Source organism: Lepisma saccharinum, chromosome 3 (assembly GCF_977018435.1).
Source record: "Lepisma saccharinum chromosome 3, izLepSacc3.1, whole genome shotgun sequence".
Lineage (NCBI taxonomy): Eukaryota > Metazoa > Arthropoda > Insecta > Zygentoma > Lepismatidae > Lepisma > Lepisma saccharinum.
This window is the reverse complement of record NC_139231.1, coordinates 54,801,401-54,821,010: the sequence shown is the minus strand read 5'-3', so window position 1 is coordinate 54,821,010 and position 19,610 is coordinate 54,801,401. Positions and strand designations below refer to the sequence as shown.

Here is a 19,610-nt window from a genome sequence, read left to right as displayed (position 1 = left end):
TCCCAACGAGAATCCTGTAAACCCTTCTTTCCTTTCCCATTTGTGCCACATGGCCTGCCCACCTAAGTCTTCTCGATATAATCATTCTAATAATATCTGGACATGAATACAAATTATGCAGTTCTAAATTATGTAACCTTCTCCACTCACCTGTTTCCTCATCCCTTTTAGGTACAAATATTTTCCTAAGGATTTTATTTTCAAATACTCAATTTATGTTCCTCTTTCAATGTAAGGGACCAAGTTTCGAATCCACATAATAATACAGACAAAGTTACTGTTTTGTATATTTTAACTTTTAGTTTCTTAGATATTAAACGAGACGACAAAAGTTTATGAAGAGAAAAGTAACATTCATTTCCTGAATTAAGCCTGCTTTTTATTTCCTCTTTAATATATTTTCATTTGAAAACTGGTTCAAACGAGTTGTTATCAATAATTAATTTTGATTATTACCTAACACTTGGTTTCGACCTGTAAGCATATATTTAGTTTTCTCTTTGCTAACTTCCAAACCTATCTCTTTAGCAGTTTTGAAAAATATTTTAGCATTATTCTTAATTGTAATTATATCATCCCCTAATAAGTGTACATCATCTGCATATGCTAACAGTTGAGTCACACCGTTTAATTTTAGTCCTCCGTTAGTTTCTTTTACCTCCCTAACTGCCTATTCTAAAGCAAAATTAAAGAGCAATGGAGATAATGCATCTCCTTATTTTAACCCATCATGAATTGTAAATTTGTCAGACATATTAATATCCACACGAAATTTACTTTCTGTTTCACTGGTGCATACTTTTATCATATTAACAAGCTTCTTAGGCATTCCAAACTCGACTAATATATTATATAATTTATCTCTTTTGACTGAATCATGTGCTTTTTTAAAATCAATGAATAGCTGATGGACATTTTGATTATATTCACACTTTTTCTCAAGTGTCTGTCTGATGTGAAAAATTTGATCTGTTGTTGATCTATTACGTCTAAATCCACATTGATAATCACCTATAATTTCATTAGCATATGGAGTTAGTCTTGTTAAAAGAATGTTAGATAATATTTTATATGTTGTTGAGAGTAGAGAAATTCCACGGTAATTATTGCAGTTCATTTTATCACCTTTCTCAAACACGGGAACAATTATGGATTCTTTCCACTGTTGAGGGATTTCTTCTTTATTCCATATTAAACAAATTAATTTATGAATTTGACATATTAACGAATTTCCACCATATTTAATTAACTCAGCTGGTATCAAATCAATGCCAGGTGCTTTGTTATTCTTTAGCCTTTTAATAGCATCTTTAACTTCAGTCAAGTTAGGTTCTGGAACTAAAGGTTCTGCTGTATGAACTTCATTTACTTCTGATTTATCTCCTACATGAACATTTAAGAGGTCATTAAAGTAGTTCTTCCATCTATTTAAAATATCACTTGGATCAGCCAAAAAATCACTGTTTTTATCTTTTATCAAGTTTACTTTAGGTTGCCATCATCCCTTTCTAAATTCATTTACACCTATATATAAACCTCTGATATTTAATTATAGTCTATTAGTGATGCATTTCACTATTCTCAAAGTTGGTTATTGGTTTTACCTATGGTAATGCATCTTGGATCAAGTTTTTGTTATAAGTATATTTCGATTTAGTGTGGCTATATTTTACTTTCTGATTATTATTATTCTTTTTTCTAACCCTATCAACTGTTAGTCGATTTTAGTCATCTTTCTGAGTTTTTTGAAAAATATATTTAGTTCACTATGCACTTATTTTTCACAAGAATGAAAAAAAACCTATATATGTATATACTGTTTGTTAGATCGTCAAATTACATCTCCTTGCATATCCATAAAGAAGCCATATAGTGGGAGGAATGGGATCCGTGAACAGGTCAATTAGAGATGTAGGGAATGGAACTCCATGGCGACGCAAACCATTATATAATTTATCTCCTTCTCTGTCGAAATTAGGACATTGTAAAAAGAGATGTGTGGCATCTTGATTAACTTCTCCACATGTGCAGGCTTGTTTTGTTGTAATATGTAATCGTGCTAAATGATCATTAGTGCGAACATGACCTGTACGTAGACGTCATGCAATAACTGATCTTGGAAGATTATATGAGTAGTACCTAGGTTTATTTTGTGAATGTTCTGCAAACCATATATATGTATTGCTCGCGGATTGAAATTGTTCTATACACCACTGTTTCCATTTATCTTGAAGTTTATATTTAACTCTTGGGAGAAGATCCGTGTATGGAATTCTCGCAAGTGAGGTAGATTCCGATGATCGGGCGGCTTTGGCATATACGTCCACACGTTCATTTCCCGTATTTATTTGGTGAGCCTTTACGTAACTAAACTGAACGTTGATATTTCTTCCATTAGCATACTGGGTTTGTTGGATTATAAGGATGGTAAATAAAGGATGTTTACAAATCTGAGGATATGAGGAACTCAGCGCCATTAATACACTTAAAGCATCTGTTATGACCAATATTTAGGTTCATTGTGGAGAGTTTTAAAGCTTCCGTGATTCTCTTATGCTATTCCTGGAATGTTTAGGAATTCAGTGGTGATTGGTTTTGTGATTTCGCCTGGTGCTGTGAAAGATGTTTTTTATGTCTTATGTCAAGCATAGTATAGAATAGGCTAGGAATTGGGTATTCGTGTTTAACGTAGATATCTCATTATAAAACTTTCACATGCGTCGTTTATCTTCTATATTGATTAAATACCATCCTCTAAGAAGTGTCAAAGCACACAGGTTGAGTTTGATTGTTCTAAGCAAAAGTAGAAACTCTACATATTTTAAGTGTGTAATTTAAATTCGTGTAGAATTAAATTTAAGTTTAGTTGGAATATAAACCTTTCTTGTATCCTACAAATGCATACGTGAATAGTTATTATTTTAAAGGAAAACTTAAACATGTTTACAACATTTAGGAATAGTACATAATTTTTAATTAATGCCAGTAAGAAAAAGACAATGTGCAATAAGACAATTTTGACCAAAATCAAATAAAAAACGTATATAATCAACGTTACAAATTCTTAGAGTTTGATATTATGTGGCTAATTCTTCCTCTATATTTGTATACGATGAATTTTCATTGTAACTCTATAGTACAGGGTGATCCATATGTCTTGTTACCCCCATAATTTTACACTTAAATATTCCCTGACAGCGATGGCATAGTGGGGCGGTGCTCCATCCTGTTGAAACCAGGAACGTCCCAGGAGATTCATTCTTTGGAGCTGTGGAACAAAAAATGCCCGTAACATGGCGAGATAGGAGTGTTGATTGACTACGCCATCGAAGAAATAGGGACCTATCAAGTGTTTAGCGGACATAGCGACCCAGAGCATCACATGTGGGGGTTTGTTTTCCAGCTCTTCGTAATAATGCGGATTTTCCTTGGACCAGAAATACACATTCCTTGCACGTGCACTTCGATATATTGCGCATTCATCGGAGAAGAAAAGGTCAGCACGCTGCGGGAGTGTCGGAAATACCTCCAACATTCTTCCACATGCTGCATGTCGTCTACGCATGTCATCATCACTGAGCTCGTTGACGCTTGCTGGTTTAAAGGATTTCAATCCAAGATCCTTCTTCATGTGTCGTAACATTGTTGTTTTTGGGATTCCAAGCTCAGCAGACCGTTTGCGCATTGACTTCTGTGGTGACTGAAGCACAGATGCCTCCACTCCTGCACATGTGTTCTGTCTTTTGGTTGGTGCACCAGGCCTCGGTTTGTCTTTGATACATCCCAACATAAACAGTTTCTTTTCCCAACGCAGTATTGTCACTTTTGGTGGTACATTTTTTGGAATTGTCTTGTGAAATCTCGTCGCACATCCTCCATGGTATTGCCGGTATGTGGACGTTCATGGGCCCAAACACTGACAAAAAGGCGCTCTTCTACATTGTAGGAGCTTGTGTCAGCCATCTCTGCAAAAGAAACACTGAATTAGAGATAACAAGATATTGATTCGGGGGGGGGGGGGGGGGTAACAAGACATATGGACCAATATTTCTTCTTTGGTAAATGTGCTGCGTTACGGGTAGTTTGTTATTTTAGTGCAAGGGGGAGATACGTATTTTGGTTCTATTATTGTTCATGTCATTGCATATCACTAGTGTTGCCCACGGAACGAGACGGGACAGGCTTTTAAAAATTCGAGACGAGACGAGATTGATCATGTGTCCCTTTGACAAACGAATATTTTCCAGACGAGACAGCATTTCACAGCATTTCCACGAGACGAGACAGGCCAATGTCTCGTCTCGTGGGCAACACTACATATCACGTGGATTGCAATCATTAAACTCCAAGGTAAATAATAGAAAAATCCTGAAATCAATTACAATAATAACCCATCAAGTAAGATTTTTAGTGTAAATGTTGTTTCTTGTCTTGAATTTTACGAAAACCAGAAAATGACCCAATATCATATATGTTTAGTAAATGTATAAGAGATTAGAATATTTTCTAGATATTTATTTTGGATAATCCAAGACTAGAATCCACAATTTTAATAATTCCTTTTTTAAATTTATTACATTCCAATGAAAAAAAAACGATTTGCTTTCCAAGTATCGAGCTCAAACTTCGATATACGTATTAATCGATAGTTCCTCACTGTTCGAGTACGTTGTCTTCCCCGCAGATGGCTCTGCTTGTACTGGGTATGTATAGTCTGTGGTTTATAAGGCCTTAGAAAAGTGTTCGCACAAGTCAATGGAGAATATGCTCAGTGTCCCATCCTGTAATAGATAATCCTTGATACAGCTGTGAAGTAACTAGGAGTATTCTCTAAATCGGGATGCTTTCTTCGAGTCATTAGAAACTAATTCCTGTTCATGTTATTAAATTGTTTACCTTATTTTTACATTTTCAAGCTAAAATAAAATAAACTAATGACGCGATCATACGAATCATTTGTGATCACTTTTTTTTACAAATTTTGCCAACCTTAACTACACGTAAGCTAGATAATGAATATGTGCTCTGATATCACTATTTTTATACTGTCAGTTTACCTATTCATGTAATAAAATATATTAATTAATTTGAATATTTTAATTAATACTATTTAATTAATTTAATATAATTATAATTATTTTAGTTTAAACCTTATTAATATTACTATTATTATTTTGAGACACTTGGTTCGGACTCCGCCCAGGAATATATTTCTAGATACGTGCCTGATAATCGAATAAGTTGTAAATACGGTGGTAGCTCTAAGAATCCAGATATGGTAGTGCTATAAATGAAATGCATTTCTACCATACCTTCTAGACAAATTTTGGTTCCGATGAAGGCCATAGAACGAATTGTCGCTTCACTCATTTTCACCCACCCAATATTCACTGATGTTACGCACAATAATAACAAAACATCAGACTTATAGAAATAGTTCACTGGTTAAATAATTATATGTCTTTCATAATTCCTTTAATGCAAAAGAGTAAACGAGAAGCTGAGATTTCCACGATCCAAGAAGATTTCGACAGACTTGGTTTGGTAGAAATCAAACCCCGGAGAGACTTCAGCGGAGCAGAAAATCTCAACATGAATCCCGTAAAGAATTCTTAATGGAATTCAGAAACTTCGTAAATGATGTCGTCAGAACCTGCTATTCATCATCAAACCTAACAAAGGAAGTCGGCTTGTATTTACTAAGGAATTTATTCGCATGGATTGTTGGGGTTCTGGAATAATCTACGTCCCAACAGTTCCTTGTAGCTCGAATACAAATTTTAATGAAAACTGGAAAGAAATCTAGTTCTTCTTTCCGAAACATCTCAAAAATTTGATTTCAGGAGAAGCTTATGGAATATACTAGCCAAAGAAACTTCGTATTAAGGAATTAAACAATATGTGCATTGTCGTGTATCTTCTAATATACTATTGACGTAGAGCAGGGTAGAAGAAAGGACAAGAAGCTGAGTTGAAAAACGAAAATGCTTTTACCTCTGTAAAATTCCAGGAAAGGAAAAAGAGGACTTAACGCAGTTCCCAATAAGGCTCAGTCCTTATTGGAAACCTCACAGTTACAGTTGGTTTGCATTGAATGTGTGATTGCCTTTTTTCCCCCAAAGAAATATATTTTTAAAAACAAACACCAGCAACTCAAAAGGCATAGTTTAATCTACTTACAATGGCATTTACAACACAAAATACGTCGCTTCAACATGCATTCGAAAGCAAATGCGCGTACCTTTTAAATAAGAACAGTGTTACTTCTTCTTCCTCGTCGGTTCATTGACTACACACTGGCTCACGATCAACATTGGATGATGCCACTGCACCCGGCCTTCCAGGTGTCAAGAGCTTATATTACCGGGAACTTTTTGGATTATTCTAAGGATAACCTCAGGAAAGGGTGTAGGGACTAGGGACTTATTATGAATTGGGCCGTATTTGGTACATAACTCTTACATTTCAATATGATGATGTTAATACGACTGACATTTTTAACATCAAGTATACTATTTTAATATGATCGATCCATTTCAAGTAATTCCGTGCATCTGCGCTTTTGACTCGATTTAATTATAATAGAATTTGTGAAAAAAGGAGAAAGAGAAGAATGAATAATTTTGTTCATAAAGTTCTGATTGATAGATTGAATTAAAATTGTTGGGTTCGTCGACACATGTGGCCATTTTTGCACCCTTCCTTGTGTACCCTTATCTAAAATTCCTACTTAAAAATGTTAAACAAAGGGTCTAAAAAGCTCCTTGAGAAATTCATTAATGTTCTGTCCGCAAATGTACTTTTTATTTCGTTTTAAAAACATGTTTAAGGTGCTGGAATATAACCGTGCAATAGTCCAGGGACAAAAATACCATCTTCGATTTTCACTCATGTACAACCAACTCCGTCGAACCGTACTTCAATGTCTTTACAGAGGCTAAGAATACCTACGAGACCCCTCCGAAGGACCTAAGAAGGGAAGTCCACGGCCTCGATAATGAGGTGACAGCCACTTGGCTGCACCTGCGTACCCCCGCGTTCATTAAGTGTCCGTTGTAATTCGTCTTCTGACGGAATTTTCTATTCCTCCTCGGCGGTTGTCTTTCTGATTTGCATTGCAAAGTGGCCTCTCGACATCCGACTTCCCTATTCCCCTTCTTCAGAACGGAAGGGACGGAAAGTTGAAGCCAACGTCCCGGAGTCTCTTTCTTCGCAAGTTCATAAGCGACGTCCCTCAAGTTCCTCCAATTTACGTCCCTCTTCTCGGGAAGACCTCCCGTCATCCTTGGAAGTCATGTTCCACCGTAAAGAATTTCTGGCTTAAAAAAAAAAAGAAAGAAAAACCTTTCTAATTTATTTCTTAATTTGGTCACGTCGTAAAAAGAAACTAATCTTTCAAGCCGTATTCAATTACAGTAACGAAAAATTCATTGCAAATCATCTTATGGCAGTGTCGTTTGTAGATGAGAATATGTTTGTCTTGGCAAAAATTTTCAACCTCGGTTTCAACAAGAATATGCGTGGACTTATAAGAAATATGGAAAATTTGCAACTTAATAAAGTTAATGGGCAAACGTGGTCATATTAGCACAACGTAAATGGCATAATCTTACACGCGTAAGATTTCGCAAGAAATTTTTCTTAAAAAATTAACAAATATAATTAAACAACTGATGATAACTGATATCAACGTGTCATTAAATTAACGAACAAAACATGACCAATGCACAGAGACGTAGCTAGGTTGATCAGTTCGGGGGGAGGGCCCAAACCATTAAATCAAACCATTAAAAACTAACAAACTATTAATATACCTGATACGGTCTAGGTATGGCTACAAGGCTTAGTCTTCACGGCAAGAAGAAGAAAAATCATAAGCAGATATATTCTGTGTAATGTTTGTTATATCATGGTTCAATGTATTTGAATGCTTCGGACATAACGTCCAGTGTATATTAAATGTATTAATTGTTCACCGTCTGGTTATTAATCCTCATTACCAAGTCCTTCACCCCGAACCATATCAATTTGGCGCTGTGGACAGTGAATAGAAAATTTGAAGGATTCTAATCGTATCGTCAGGATGACTTTATCGGCACGGGATTATAACAAGTAAGATTTCTGTAGCAAATCAACAAGACGGTCTTACATGTAACGTTTAAGTTTGCTAATTTTCTACATGCAAGTTTCAGTTACACATCGTAACTTTCATACATGCCAGTGATTTCTATCAGTTAATGTAATTTGAAGTTTCGATAACATGGCTCTCAACATTACATTCAGCGAATTTGCTGAAGAAAATGAAGATATCGAGAGTTATTTCATGCGTTTTGATCAACTCTGTCTCGCCCAGAATGTGGCAAATGAAAGAAAAGCAGCAGTTCTCTTAGCAGTCATAGGTCCTAAGGCTTTTCAAGTACTTCGCAATATTACGGCTCCTGAAATGCCATGTAATCTAACATATGCTGTCATTCACGACAAAATGGTTCAGCACTTCAGGCCCAAAACCAACAAGTTTACAGAGAGATTCAAATTTCGAAATTGTATCCAATCTCAAGGAGAATCAGTTACTCAATTCGTAGTGAAAATCAAACAACAAGCAGCCAAATGTGCGTATGAGCAGTATTTAGATGAGGCACTTGTTGAACAATTTCTTGTTGGTGTACAATCTGACAGTACTCGAAAAAGATTATTATCTGAAAGTGATCTTTCCTTTGCTAAATGTCAAGAAATTGCTTTGCATTGTGAGTTATTAGAACGAGAAGTTAAATTATTCTCGAATAAGTACAATGCAGATTCTGTGACTTTTGCCACCAGCTCAAGAAATTTGACGCGGATGAATCCAGATCGCCACACAGGCGCTTCAAAGAGTTCACGCTCGGGCGAAACGAGGCACAAGAGCTACAATCAACCTCAGAACACAACTGCTACCAAGCAAAATCCTCACTCCCAGTGCGGCAACTGCACAAAGAATCACCCACAAGGTCTATGTCCGGCAAGAAACGCAATCTGTAGCTACTGCAAACGACAAGGCCATTGGAATATACGATGCAGAAAGAAGCAAAAAGATAGAGCCGTGAATAGAACGTCCAGTTCAACCTCACGGAGCACAACACCCGATGAGTTGTCTACGTTCAGCTTCAACCATCTCAACACTTGTGCGCTCAGTCATCGTTCCACACTGATTACTTCTACTCAACACATTTTGGAGCACCAAATCAGTTCGGATAGCTTCATAATAAATCTCCAAATCAATAAGTGTATTGTTAAATGTGAAGTAGATACTGGGTCTGCTGTTACTCTTTTCAACGAGAAGTATTTTGATCAGTTGTTTCCACACTATGTTAAATGTAATTCTAGCCTACGATTACGAGGTGTAAACGAAGGATATGTTCGTGTTACAGCACAAACATCCGTCAAACTATACTTAGACAATAGGGATTATACTTTACCTGTCTTTCTCTGTCAGGAGAAACTTTTATATCCATTGATCGGTCGTACATGGTTGGACATTATTCAACCATCTTGGAGGCGATTATTAGTTACGGCCAGTGTTCTTTCAACTAACACAGTACAAGGTACTATTACTAACGCTGGTGCCGACGACCTAAGGCGAGAAATTTCTTCTAGATACGAGAAAATCTTTGATGGTGATTTGTCCAAGCCAATTACACCTTATTTGGTCGATATACCACTGAGATCCAACTCTGCACCAATATTTCGTAGACATTACGAAGTTCCTTACGGTATTCGAGACCGTGTTCAGGATTCTATTCAAAATCTAGTGAAAGTAGGGTTATGGGAACCGGTCGGATATTCTGATTGGGCCTCACCACTTGTCGTTGTTACCAAGAAAGATGGCTCACTTCGTCTCTGCACTGACTTCTCAGGAACGGTGAATAAAATGACTGAAAACGTCAAGTTTCCCATTGCTAGAGTCGAGGATATTTTCTCTAAGTTGGCCAGGTGTAAATACTTTACGGCAGTTGACCTTCAAATGGCTTACGGACAGTTGGAACTTTCTGAAGCTGCAAAACGCATCACTGTCGTCAACACACCTTGGGGATTATATAAACCTCACAGACTACCTTTTGGCATAAACATAAGTGGAGATCTGTTTCAAATGGTCCTAGCAAAGATTCTAGATGACATTCCCGGAGTTTCTTTCTACTTTGATGACGTCATCATCGGAGGTGAAACATTGCAAGAATGCTTCACACGCACGTGTGATGTCCTGAATCGTCTGGCCAAACACAATGTCAAAGCGAGCGCCAGCAAAAGCCAATTCCTAACCTCATCTATCGATTACCTAGGATACAAGATTGACGTCAATGGTATACGGCCGTCAGACAAGAACTTGGAGGCCGTCTTAAATTCTCCACCACCTCAAGACAAATCACAATTACGTTCCTTCATCGGGATGATCAACTTTCATCGAAAGTTTGTACCCAACTTAGCTTCGAAACTTCACTTTTTGCTTTCTTTACTCAAGAAAAACGTCTCTTGGAACTGGGACGATAACTGTCAACACGAGTTCGACAGCATCATGGCGGAACTTCGAGAGGTAAATCCTATTGTGCCTTTCGACCCAACAAAGCCAGTTGTACTTATCACTGATGGCTCTCCTTTCGGCTGTGGCGCGCAATTGTGTCATCGAGTTGATAGCGGTCTACAGACCATCGCCTGCTCTTCTACCACCTTCAGTGAGACGGAGCGCAGATACTCCCAGGTAGAGAGAGAAGCTCTAGCCATAGTTCACGGTATCAAGCGATTTCACAAATTTTTACTCGGATCCAAGTTCGAGATTGTTACAGACGCACGTGCTGTAAAGTTTATATTTTCTCCGGATCGAGCCATTTCAAAACATTCATCCAATAGATTGATGAGATGGGCTCTACTTTTATCTTCATACCAATATAATATAATTCATTCCAGCAAGGTAGAAGTAGCTGACATGCTAAGCAGGTTGCCTACGCAAACACGTGACACAATACCAGCTGGAGAAGAAGAACTTCATGCATATTTCGGGTCCATTGAAGACGCTGTAGCTCCTCTTTCTCGAGACTCAATACAGAACGCCACTTCAGAAGACCCACTGCTCTCATTAGTTGTCTCCTGTGTAGTAAATGGTTGGCCAGATCAACACGACACGTCTACCGAACGGAAGAAGCTCGCACCTTTCTTCGAAAGAAGAGCTCACCTAACGTACGAGCAGGGAACGCTCATGTGGTCGGGTAGACTTATCATTCCCACAGTTAAATGGAATGAAGTTCTTAGAGCTTTACACGATGGACACATTGGTTCAACTCGTATGAAAGAGTTGTGTCTTTCCAGATTTTGGTGGCCAGGCATGTCAGCAGAGATTACGGATTTTGTAGCGAGCTGCAATACATGCCGAGCAAACGCTCCTAAGGTCCGAAACGGACCCGATTCTTCATGGCCTCTCGCTTCGTATGTGAACGAGAGATGGCATATAGACCATTTTTTCTTTTCAGGGCGTAAGTTCCTACTGATAGTAGACGCCTTCAGCAAGTGGACAGAAGTATGGCCTCTACACACATTGGACACAAAGGAAACGATCCGCTGGCTTATGCAATCTTACGCCACGCTAGGGATACCAAATACTATCGTATCCGACAACGGCCCAACGTTCACTTCTCTCGAATTTCGTAACTTCTGCCTTAAGAATGGCATCAAACATGTTACTTCACCACCTTATCACAGTCCTAGCAACGGCTTAGCCGAACGATACGTTCGTACTGTCAAAACCGCTCTTGTCAAGCTTATAACTGACAAACCCAATCTCAGCACGCTTGAACTTGATATGGGGATCGCCAACCTTCTTTTCATCCTTCGGAACACGCGACTGGGTGGAAAAGGAAGCCTGCCGGCACTTTCGGTCTTGAAATACCGACCAAGATTTTGGTGGGAACCAAACAATCTGCCTCTGTCGAGTGAATCTCCGTTCAAGCCGAGGAAGTCAGCAAAATTTCAGAACGATTCTTCATCGAGATATGGTACTTTCACCATCAACTCAGCAGTTTGGGTTCAATCACCTAAGCATGGTACTCCAAATTACATCCCAGGAGTTGTCATTCGTCGAATTGGGGATAGTATCCTCTACGAGATAATGTTGGAAGATGGAATCAAACGAGTGGTACATCCCAGGTGGTTGAAGAGACGTGTTTCACGTGACACTGCAGATGACGACGACTTCAACGTTACAATATCAAATAGAAATTCAACAAACCCCGGTGGAACAGTACCAGAACCTATCCCAGGCAGAGCCGGATACCCAGGACCAGGTCCTAGCACACCTCACTCATCTCCGAGAAGGTCTACCAGGGTTCGCCGCCCACCAGATCGATACGGTCATCAGCATATCTGATTTTTTTATGGGACACCTGGAGGGATGATACGGTCTAGGTATGGCTACAAGGCTTAGTCTTCACGGCAAGAAGAAGAAAAATCATAAGCAGATATATTCTGTGTAATGTTTGTTATATCATGGTTCAATGTATTTGAATGCTTCGGACATAACGTCCAGTGTATATTAAATGTATTAATTGTTCACCGTCTGGTTATTAATCCTCATTACCAAGTCCTTCACCCCGAACCATATCAATACCATATAGGTCTACATAGGTATATGTACAGTATGTTTGTATATATATATATATATATATATATATATATATATATATATATATATATATATATATATATATAATCTTGTTGGAAGAGAACATTATTTTCTCCTGTAGCCCCAAAAAATTTAAGGATATAGACTCGCGAAATCCAAGGCCATTATTCAGGAATCTAAATGCAGAATGAAGTTATTAACTTAATAGAATCTAGACAGTCTTTAAAAATCCATGTATTTTCTCTTATGTCAGATTTTTGAGATACCAAGAACAATGTCATTAGTCCTTACTCCTTAGATTTGTAAATTTGCTCGAAGAAAATTGAGAAGTAGAGAATACCCTCTTTCGTTAGTTTAGATATAAAAAAGTGCTGGCATTAGGTGTACGTACAAGTATGACAACGGTGCGAAAATGAAATGTTTGTGTAATGAGTTCAAGATAGGCATCCCATGCATATTGTTTATACCAGAATCGAATCCGGCGGCCTTTAGTGCAAGGCGACACCCTTAAACACTATTCTATGGGACATGAACGAGTCTTTTGTGGCATCGTACTGTACACATTGGAGAATGATAACGATATATATCAAATTTTATGCACACATCTAGTTTCTTAAAACAAACAAAATTCCCGCGCACTCAAATTATTGCGCTCTAGTGTTTCAAGGTTCGATCCCTGGTAGAAACTCCAAAATTTCTGTGATGGCCTAACATCGTGAGGACAATTGGGAAGCTACTTGAAATCAATATGTAAGCGAATTCCACTCTCAAAGCTAGATGGGACTCGATGTGATGACCACGCGTCACCGAATGGAAAAACACTTCGGAGGCTTTGACCTTCAAAATTAATTTTACTGAATAACTGTACTTTTCTTTAGAGAACCTAAACATGGCTTTTTTGCACAGTGCAATGTTGTTTTCTTTCACCCTACTTTTATAGTTTTTCATTCAAAGGATTCCACTCCCGAAGCATGAGCATGACGCACTACTAAACCAGAGGTCCAAGGTTCGGACCTTGGACAGGTGTCGTTGCATCATGTCTCGCATCGCTATTCCTTCGGATCATCATTCAGTCTCATCGTCGCATTTAACACAAGAGGTAGAAAAGCGGCGTAAAATAACGAAATAGAAACTATTGATTGATTTGGTTCATTTTACTTTACTTTTCTGACACTTTTTGGCTAATCGTGAAGATGAGAATGAGTTAAGATTAACTTGATGAAAGGACCATCACAAAGAAGACACATTCTCAGGCCGGGATTCTAACATGGGGCATTCTGCTTCTTAGCGTAACCTGCTAACCACTTCACCACGGAGTTGTCGGCCCAAATAGAAATGTTAATTAGAAAATGCCGTCTTGAATTTGCAGGAACCGAGTTCACCAGCAAGGGCAAAATATTTTCGCTCCCACTAGGATAGGCAAATAACAGAAAATGCTTGATAAGTAATTTGGCTCTCCGTATTTCATGATGTTATTATATAAGTACCTATTATTCGCTATATAACTTTGGATTAATTTTATTTGTATGTCTAGTCAACTTTCCCGCCTAAGCACTAAGCAGCAGCCACAGCGTCTCCATTTGCGGGCGGAGTCCAGGGTTGTTAAAGGTGTAGGAATTTTAAATAAATTCAACTCCGGTCCAGGAGAGAAAATCAGCAAGCGTAAATGGGTTCTGGACCGTAATGAACCTTTTCATTTGTAAAGTTTTCAATTCGGTCCATGAATATTCTTCCCAGATGAATTTCAATTCGGTCCAGGACCCTTATTTCTTGATGAATTTAAATTACGGTCAACGAACATTTTTTTTCCACATCAGTTTAAATAGGGTCAAAGTTCCGTATTGAAATGAAACAATTCGAAACTTGGTACGTATTTAGATTGTGCGAGAGAAAAGGTTCCGGTCCCATAACGGAATCCTATAGAACAAATTAGGATGTATGCGTTCCCTAATCTTTAACAATCCCAGGGTTGTTAATGGTCCAGGTATTGTAAATAAATTCATTTCCCATCCGGGAGAGAAAATCAGCAAGTGTAAATGGGTTCTAGGCCTCAATTCGGTCCAGGAACCTTTTTTCCGTATGAATTTAAATACGGTGCAGGAACGCTTTTTTTCGGTAAAATTTAAATACCGTTTAGGAACCTTGTTTTTCGGCTGAATTTAAACACTGTCCAAGAACTTTTTTCCCGGATCAATTAAAATTCGCTACAGGAATTTTTTCCGGATCAATTTAAATACGATCCAGTAACCTATTTTTAATGGAACAATACACTACTAGGACCGAATTTAAATTGTGCGAGAAGAAAAGTTCCGGTCCTGCAACGGAACCCAATAAAACCCATAGAACTTATGGGTAGATGGACCTTTGACAACCCTGGTGGAGGCTAAATGAAGAAAAATCACAAAATAAGCAGAATTTTGAAACGTATTATTTCTAGAGCATGCACACTACTAAAATGTTGACTACATACCTCGTTTCCTTCCTTAATTGAAATGTGACTTATTCTTCATCACATGTGAGATCAACCGCCCTGGGAGCCAAACCCGGTCTCCTGTGTGGTAGTCGGACACCAATTTCGAAAGTCAATGTGTTTGACATTTGGTCGATCAGTCAATCCTACTTCAACTTTGTTCGACAGGAAAACGAGCTGGCAGCTTCACACTCGAATTTTCACTTCGCCTACACCCGTGGCGGAGTGGTTAGCACATCGTGCTACGATGCCAGGTGTGCCGGGTTTGGATTCCGGACTGAGCATGGTGTTTTTTTGTGTCCATTGATCAATTTAATCATATCATCACTCATCTCAATCTTCGCAATTAGCCAAATGTGGCAGAAGAGCAAAGTAAAATCAACCAAATCAATCGAAATTTCACTCGCAATGCATGAAAATGAGATCTCAAGCACTCCGTGATCCTACCGGGATCTCACGTTTACAGAAGCTAATTATGAAACCACTTCTTGATCAAACTGTTCTTCGAACTAGCTGACAGTCATCAATTGTCGACCAATAAACATAGTAGGGCAAAAAGAAGCAGATGTTTCTTGAAAATTAGTGGAAAGTTACCAAGGGAGGACATAAAGTTGGTACATTACAAAGGCTTATTATGGCCTTTCCCTTCATTGCAGGTTATGAGCACAAGGGTTGAGTGTGGGAACCTGAAGAAACCGCGACATCTTTGTCATTCATCTCCCGCCAGAAAAGGGACAAAAAGTAGAATTTTGTCTCTTGCAATTTGAATAGCCTATGTCCATTCTGAATCATAAAGTAATTAACCCAGAAAGCCCTAGCTACCTGCAGTGCGTTTCGGCGCGGCCGATAACCAGAGCCAGATGAAGAGAAGATTTTGTGGGAAGGGGTGACCTGGCTTAGGCCCCCTGGTGAGCTTGAAGGGAAAGTGTGTTTTCAAAAGGTCCCCGACTTCCCAAAAAGGGACAGCCCATAAAATCACTGCATTTCCTACGAATGCATCCGTTTGTGTTCAACCAAAGTGTATGTCACCGTAGGATCCGAGCGCTTCGAGTTCTGTCGGTTGCGGGACTTCTTGAGTCTTTTGTCAACATGGTGCCAATCAGAGTTTCTTTCTGCCAAGGTCGTTGCACCTATGAATCGGCTCTTCAGCTTGAGTGGCAAAAGACATGTTGTACGGAGGAAAGTTGCACCGGAAAAATTACCTTCTTAAATACGATGAAACCTGTAAAACATCCACAGATATTTATTCGGGGGTGGTCCCTTTGACAAAACATCAATATTTTCAAAATTCTTCGAACGGACTGTGTAAAACATTGCAATACTCCAAAAACTCAACCTGCTCTGCAACACAAGGAAAAATATGCCTCATTTAGCAATCAATGTGCCTTTGTTAAGTTGGTACGTTCAGTATGGCACTACATTTTAAATAATGCTGATGGAATAAATCAATAAAGTTTGTTAAATGACAACGACTCCTTACCACAAGAATATAATTATTCTTTACGGATATCCCCTATAACGGTTGGGGGTTCGACGTGCTGGCCCCATGTCACCCCATTACTGGTTAAAGATCTCCACACCTCTAAAATTTTAGGTAGGATTGTGGGAGGGACTGGCAGTCGGGCCAAGGTCCTTCCAGGGCTGTCGAACCACGGGTTATTATATATTTATAGATGCTTAAATATATGTGCAACCTCACATGTCTTTCCAGTGACTTATTGCAAGGGTTTGTTATTGTACTTGACTCAACAAAATAAGCTTACTGTGTGAGGCAGTTTCATACGAACCAAAAATACCCAAAATAATAACAATAATAATAATAATTTACTTCAAAATTACAAAAATGTATTTACTTGTTCTTGTTTAAATTTTCGATTCTTCGAAAAGTTTGTTAAGGAGTTGAGTTGAGTTGGTGTTTTTAAGTCCACTTTATGCACAGTAAGGCTAATCGGGACTGGACCTACAGTTTAAAGTAAGATCCGGACCACTGTGTACCTCCACCCATGTATCGAACCCGGGACCCCTCGATTACAAGGCAACAACGCTATCACTGCGCAATCGGGGAGGCATCGTTGTTAAGGAGGATTCACGATATCGAGAAAAATATGCTACTCGAGAAATCGTACAGTTTGTGAAGATATTTACTTTTAACACATTGCGTGTTTTAGACTGTTTCAATAGTAGAATAGATATTTGGTGCGAATAATACTACTTACCCGTAGATTTAGCGTGTATTGCGATCTGATTCGGGACCAGTTGTAACTGTTTGCATACATGTGGTTTACCGCTGCACAAGCGGTCGTTCTTCAATCTGGTCACAAACTAGTCAAGAGAAAATTACTGAAAAACTATTTTGCAATATTTGTCATGAAAGTAAAATTTTCAGCAAATGTAGAACAGTTTGTACCGGCCACTTGAACGTTTCGGGGGGCCAGTGCCCCCCCGTGCCCCCCTAACAACGTCCCTGCCAATGTAATTTATTTCGCATTGTTATTGTGTGTTGATTTTACACCACTTTCCTACTTCTATAGTTCGATCGTAATGATGAAGATGAATTACATTAGTTTCAATAAAAAAATATTAAAAAATACAATTAATATCAATACTTTACCCTGTTCGAACTTACGTGGTAAACATTTCGTTTGAGTCAATTACAGTACTTTCTAAACAATTAAGTAGCCTACACTTTATTTGCGATTATATATATATATATATATATATATATATATATAAATATTATTATATAATTTATATATTGTCATGGGAAGGCGAACAGGCGTCAAACGTTAAAGCAAAAACCAAGTTAACTCGAGCACACTGACCCAATCAAGGCAGCGACAATAACAAAATTCCTCTGGCTAGACAGAATCCAGCTTGCAACTACCAGGTCGCTCTTCCTGATCAAAACAGGGAAGTAGTGACACAGTAGCTTGCAAGCTCATCAGAAACACAGCACGTGGCGAGTCGGATAAATAGCCCGGACTTTTAGGAATCAGAAGGAGTGTGCAAACGTTATCGTGGTCGCGCGGCCGACACGCGCCACCGTTCAGGTGATTGATGACAGCCTACACCTGCTACCCAGGGTAACTGTCTCGCTCGTGCTGTGGTCGTCACCAGAGTCCGAGACGCCAGAAGGGTTGCTGCTCGATTAGGTGAGTGTGCTTTGCTCGTGCGCTTTCCTTACCTCTTCACCGAGTCAAGGAGGGCTATCCAAATCCTGTAAAATCCAATTGAACGTAGTTTTATTGCTACATCCCTAAGTGACATCCCTCGTACCTCGTTAGAAACTTGTCACATTACAATATATGCTGACTAAATGGATGATTGGACAAATGCAATGACATGTTTATACCTTACTCGGGGTTAGAATTTCGAACCTCGAGTTTTGTAGTTCATCACGCTTCCTCAGACAAACCGGTTGTTGATTACTCATACACTAATCTAGGAATTAATATACAATTTTCTGTACTTAATAAACTATCAGATACAAGTTTCTTACGACCTAAATTAACCTTATATGTGTGTTCGATAAGGATTCTGTAATGCACAAAACAGCTATTTACCAGTTCCTTATTGGTACCCATGGAGCATCTCGCAGTTACAGGGCAAATGCGGATTCAACTTGCATAGTAACGGATAATAATGGACTCGGAACGTTTTAGTTCGAAATTAGATTAATATTATAGACCTCTAATAACGTAATCATTGAATGAAAACTAATTGATAAAACTCTTCGTGCATATGTATAGTATTTGGTCATAGGAAAAAACAAAACAATAAAAGTCTCCGAAAAATATTTGTGCTACGGCTGTCATCTTGGAAAATGTAGGCCGGAGACCCATTTTTTACATTTATCTTTGAAACTATCAAATTTTGGCCTAAAATCACTACACTATAAGCCTCTAATGCAATATAATATCGTTCTAATGAATGAAAAGTTTCATAAGCGGACATAAACTCTTGTTTTATTACAAGTCCTATGTTTTACCGTCTTTCCTGCTCCGGTGTTATTTTTTTATTGAAAGAAGACCCTTGGCCACGGTTAAATATCAGCAATACATTTTCTACTAAAAATCGAAAGATAATCCGCTCTGACATTACATTGTCCCCGGTTTAATTTTTCAATATTTGCCAGCTCTGTCAGTCTGTCCACAGCACACCACAGAATTCTGCAGAACTTATACACAGCAGCGACAATCCCTGAAAACGGGCACAGAATAAGTCTCTGGAACCATAGGCGTGCGCAGACCCTCTGATTAAGGGGGCAATATCCTTGATGAAAGTTAAGTCGGAGAAAGAAAAACTTCATCCCATCTCACTGTTTTATTGTATTGATGGTACTAAACAGGGGCGTATATAATGTGTGTCCGGACCCACCGAAAATTACTCTATTAGAAGAATTCCAGCTTCCGTGGCACAAAAGTTCTCAGTTCCTCTTCCCCTTTATTTTCCTTCACTGTGGTTCAGACTAATTTACATGTACATATTTCGTACAGC

The 19,610-nt window shown here is 38.5% G+C and overlaps 1 protein-coding gene across 1 annotated transcript in view; it reads right to left on the bottom strand.

Moving 5' to 3' along the window:
* Window positions 1-3,819: 3,819 nt before the first annotated feature.
* The window catches only part of LOC145985789 (3-oxo-5-alpha-steroid 4-dehydrogenase 1-like), a 113,266-nt gene continuing 97,475 nt past the window's right edge, over window positions 3,820-19,610 (bottom strand). The window contains exon 5 of the mRNA XM_083119876.1: window positions 3,820-3,965. Coding sequence (XP_082976002.1) covers window positions 3,956-3,965 — 10 coding nt within the window. The 3' untranslated portion in view covers window positions 3,820-3,955. The remainder of the gene's footprint in view (window positions 3,966-19,610) is intronic.